The sequence below is a fragment of the Synchiropus splendidus genome, chromosome 6, assembly GCF_027744825.2.
Source record: "Synchiropus splendidus isolate RoL2022-P1 chromosome 6, RoL_Sspl_1.0, whole genome shotgun sequence".
Taxonomy (NCBI): Eukaryota; Metazoa; Chordata; class Actinopteri; order Syngnathiformes; family Callionymidae; genus Synchiropus; species Synchiropus splendidus.
This window is the reverse complement of record NC_071339.1, coordinates 15980517-15984994: the sequence shown is the minus strand read 5'-3', so window position 1 is coordinate 15984994 and position 4478 is coordinate 15980517. Positions and strand designations below refer to the sequence as shown.

General features: G+C 44.7%; 1 protein-coding gene across 1 annotated transcript; it reads left to right on the top strand.

Moving 5' to 3' along the window:
- The first annotated feature begins 2018 nt into the window (after window positions 1-2018).
- On the top strand, window positions 2019-4140 carry thoc7 (THO complex 7). Its single transcript, XM_053868567.1, has 8 exons — window positions 2019-2148; window positions 2306-2426; window positions 2505-2632; window positions 2715-2801; window positions 3257-3314; window positions 3489-3555; window positions 3894-3963; window positions 4023-4140. Exons 1-8 carry the CDS (start codon window positions 2130-2132, stop codon window positions 4082-4084), a joined length of 612 nt encoding a protein of 203 aa, XP_053724542.1. The 5' UTR covers window positions 2019-2129; the 3' UTR covers window positions 4085-4140.
- The last annotated feature ends 338 nt before the right edge of the window (window positions 4141-4478 follow it).

The following is a 4478-nucleotide window of genomic DNA, read 5'->3' as shown; positions in this document are numbered from 1 at the left end:
TTTACCAGACTGCATTCTGGGAAGGAGACGTGATTGCGTCAAGACGCGCGCGCGCCCGTCTGTCGCGGCAACATTGTCCTCTTCTTCTGTTTTATTCCCTCTTCTAATGTTCCAAAACGACAAGAGTACATTTAGTACGGCAGAAAAATATACAGAATCAAAACAATTTCCTGAGACTTATTCGAGTTATTTACCCTCTTTCTGTCTATGACATTGATGCTGTTGAACTGCAATTTATGATCATGATACTGAATTTATAATGCACCTTTCAGACCGAAGTGCTTCCACATTCAGGAGAACATTGAACTAAGATAGGATTTCCAACAAAATAGTTTTCATTATTATATTTTATAGTTTTATAGGAAATGACAACAACAGGGGAAAAATGTAATGAGAAGCTAGATAGGAAAATGTTTAATTTAAATGTTGACCAACTTTTTCTTTTCATTTTTTCTTATAATAATGATTCAAACGCAAAAACTAACTATTGTTCTGATTGGGGTGTATTGTTAAACAGCTTCTTTTAAAAAACAATATTTTTTTCTGTGTTAAAACGTATCAAAAGAATTAATTTCTAACTGGAAATTAACTTTACAGGTGAAGCTCTGCAGTACTCAAGTCTGTGGTCAGCAGTTTCAGGTAATGATCAAAAAACTGAAAAAAAAAACTGTTTCCTCAGCAGGGTTCCAGATTATTGCCCAACCAACCAGCACAAACCATCAGCTGCCGATCAAATGGAAATGATATGACAGCACACTTGAGGTCTGCTCGCCAGATCGAGGCAGGGCCCGGTGCAAAAATCAACACCGCAGGAAAGACTTTATATATATATATATATCTTCATCGTCTTCTGCCGCTTATCCGGGGTCGGGTCGCGGAGGCAGAAAGGAAGCCCAAACTTCCCGATCCGCACAAACCTCCTCCAGCTCTTCCCGGGGGATCCCGAGGCGTTCCCAGGCCAGACCAGAGACATAATCTCTCCAGCGAGTCCTGGGTCTTTCACGGGGTCTCCTTCCGGTAGGACATGCCCAGAACAGGGGATATCCAGATCAAATGCCCGAGCCATCTCAGCTGGTTCCTCTCGATGTGGAGGAGCAGCGGCTCCACACCGAGCTCCTCCCGGATGACCGAACTCCTCACCCTATCTCTGTGCCCAGCCACCCTGCGGAGGAAACTCATTTCAGCCGCTTGTATCCGCGATGTCATCCTTTCGGTCATGACCCAAAGCTCGTGACCATAGGTGAGGGAGGGAACGTAGATCGATCGGTAAATGGAGAGCTTCGTCCCGTGACTCAGCTCCCTCTCCACCACGACGGTCCGATACAGCGACCGCATCACTGCTGCCGCTGCACCAGCCTGTCTATCAATCTCACGCTCCCCTTTTCCCTCACTGGAGAACAAGACCCCGATATACTTAAACTCCACCACTTGGGGCAAGAACTCTCCACCGACCTGAAGAGAGCAAACCACCTTATTCCGGTCAAGAACCATGGCCTCAGACTTGGAGATGCTGATCCTCATCCCCGGCCGCTTCACACTCGGTCTCTCTCTCTCTCTATATATATATATATATATATATTTTTTTTTTTTTTTTTTTTTTTTTTTTTTTTTTTGCGGCACCAAGTATGTACCAATATATATTTGACAGCACAAAGTTGAAATTAAAAGCTCAGTCCTAAACGAGTCAGGGCTCACACATCGAAACATTTATTATGGTTGTGTTGATTTATTTATTTAAATGTAGGATTCGCTGATTTTGAAGCTGTGTATCAAACACAAAAAAGGGTAATTAATAGGCAGATAAGTGAAGTGAAATTCTGATTCCATCTCTGTTCCATTCGGGGCACTTCAGCAAGGTGGCGATTGATTCCTGCCGGAGGGACGTCCGGGTCCCAAACTGAACTTTTCTGCGAGCAAAGACAATTGACGTGAAAGATAATTCTGATTAAGTGGGTCAATCCTTCCACCAGCAGAGGGAAGTGACACGCTTTCATACCACCATAGTGCCATGTATACCTCTGAACGATAGGTGGCGGTGTTCACTTATCGTGGCTCGAGTGCCACCAAGCGAAGAAGAGTCTCGAGCGATCGACTACTAACCAAGCGGCTAATAAAGATAGAATTTCGTCATGGGAGCGGTGACTGACGGTAAGTGACTTTGGAATTGGCGTTTCAAATCAACCCATCGACTGAAGTAATAACCGCAGCACTCCACTCATTTCCGTGTGACAGTGGTTGCTACTTGTTAGCGGTTAGCTCGTGTGGAGTCCTGGACAGTAGCCTCACATTCTGGTTCTGTTCCCAGACGAAGTCATTCGGAAGCGACTGCTGATCGACGGGGATGGAGCCGGAGATGATCGCAGGATAAACGTGCTTCTGAAAAGTTTCACGAAATGGTGCAACTCGTCTGTGAGCCAAGAAGAGGAGTGAGAGACGCGAGCTGCTTCTGTTCTGTTCTGTTCCATCAGGTTGGAATCTGACTCCAACTGGTTTGTCTCCTTTAGATTTACTCAGCATCAGAGAATGCTGGCAATGCTGGCGCAGTGCGACTTCTCCATGGGAAGGACCCTGATGGTTTATGACATGAATCTCCGTGAAATGGACAATTATGAGAAAATCTACTCAAATATAGGCGAGTAAATCTTCTTTAGCCTTCCGTCAAGTATTGGTGTGCAGTTTCACTCACTCACACTAACCCCAAAATGTCTCCACAGAACAAAACATCACATCTGCACATGAGAAGATTGGAGAGTGTAAAAAAGAAATCCAGCGAGCAAAGAGAATCCGAAAGAATCGCCAAGGTAGTGAAGGGATCAGAGGCAAAGTCATCTCTGAGTCCGTCAGCTCTGGATGTTTGCAGTAGGGGGTTGTCGCTTGGCAGTCCCTCAAGAAAATGGCGATGTTGTGATCGCAACTATTAACGCAGATACAAATAATCCCCACGAGTTCTGCCAGTACTTTGTCCAATCACTGTGACTTTTCCTCAAATTTTACCACTCACTTTAATCTCCTTTTGCCCACCCCTGTACCCAGCCCAGAAGCTACTCACAAAACATCATAATTTGACTTATTGTCTTATTATTTATTAATAGATTTTATTGTATTTAGCGTCTTTTTTATTATTTAGTGTGTCTGTTCTGTGCACTTGAAATACTAATTTATCTTTTTTAGTCATTGTGGCCTGCAGCCTTTTTAGATAGATGCCAGATAGAAATGATGTTCTCAATTGCTCATAACCAATGCTTCAACCTTTCAGAATACGACGCTCTGGCCAAGATCATCCAGCAACATCCTGATAGACACGAGACGCTGAAGTAAGTATGGCCTGAGGGCGCTGTCACACTGGAGTCATGCAGCCTAAGGTGTCATTAGCTTTGATTGAACTGTTGTAGTGCATTATGGGACTGATATCTTGGGCCAGATGGAGGGGAGGGTTATCTATAATGTTAATGAGCTGTTGAAACAGTACGAGTGTTGGATGTTTGCAGGCAGCTGGAGTCGCTGGACAAAGAGCTGCAGCAGCTGTCCCACATCAAGGAGAATGTGGATGCCAAGGTAAAGGCGCTCTATATCCACCTGGACTGACATGACTCAGATGATGTTTACACAGCGATGGAAATGACTGAATCCGCCACCATTTTGTGTTGGATTTCATGTTTGTTTACACGTAATGCTGGGTGGTATGACCAAAAACTAATATCACACTTATTTTTCAATGTGATAAATGTGTCACTGTATTTTCCCCTTGTACAACTAGTTAACAACCGGTTAGCTAATAATTACTGCAGTTACCGTCATGAGGAGTGAAGTTACCACGACATTATCACCTGAGGCAAAGCCTGGCACTGTGGCTGTGTAAGTGTAGCCTCATTTCTCTGCCTCCTCCTTCGCAGTTGGAGTTGAGGAAGAAGCAGTTCCACGTGCTCCTCAGCACCATCCAGGAGCTCCAGCAGACGCTCGAGAGTGAGTCCTCACCAGCTGCCCCTCCCAGTCACCGGTCTCACCCACTCTGTTTCTTCTAGATGATGAGAAGATGGAAAATGACGAGAACAACCAAGAGAGCGCCACCGACATCAGAGACTGAACCACCATTTTTTTTAGCTTCTGACACTTTTTAATGTTTTCAATAAAGTTTACAATGGTTTCCCATGTAGCTTGTGTTTGCTATGTACTAATGTAATGTAACACTTCATCTTAAAACATACTTCATGTTTGTTGAGGGAAATCTGAATGGCTTCAGCTGAGTAAGTGGTCTGTTTAAGGGGGCACTGAGGTCTGGGTCTGCTCTTCAGTCTGATCCGGGTTGAGGTTAAGATGGGTACAAACCTCACCCCTGTCTTCAAACTGAGGTGAGCTGTGTGTCACTGTCTCAGATGAAAATCCAAGTGTACAACAGGGGAACTGTAGGGTCAAGCACAGACCCCTGTGGTACCCCAGGGAGAGAGGACCTGGTTTGAGAGTCTACCATTAGTCAAGAA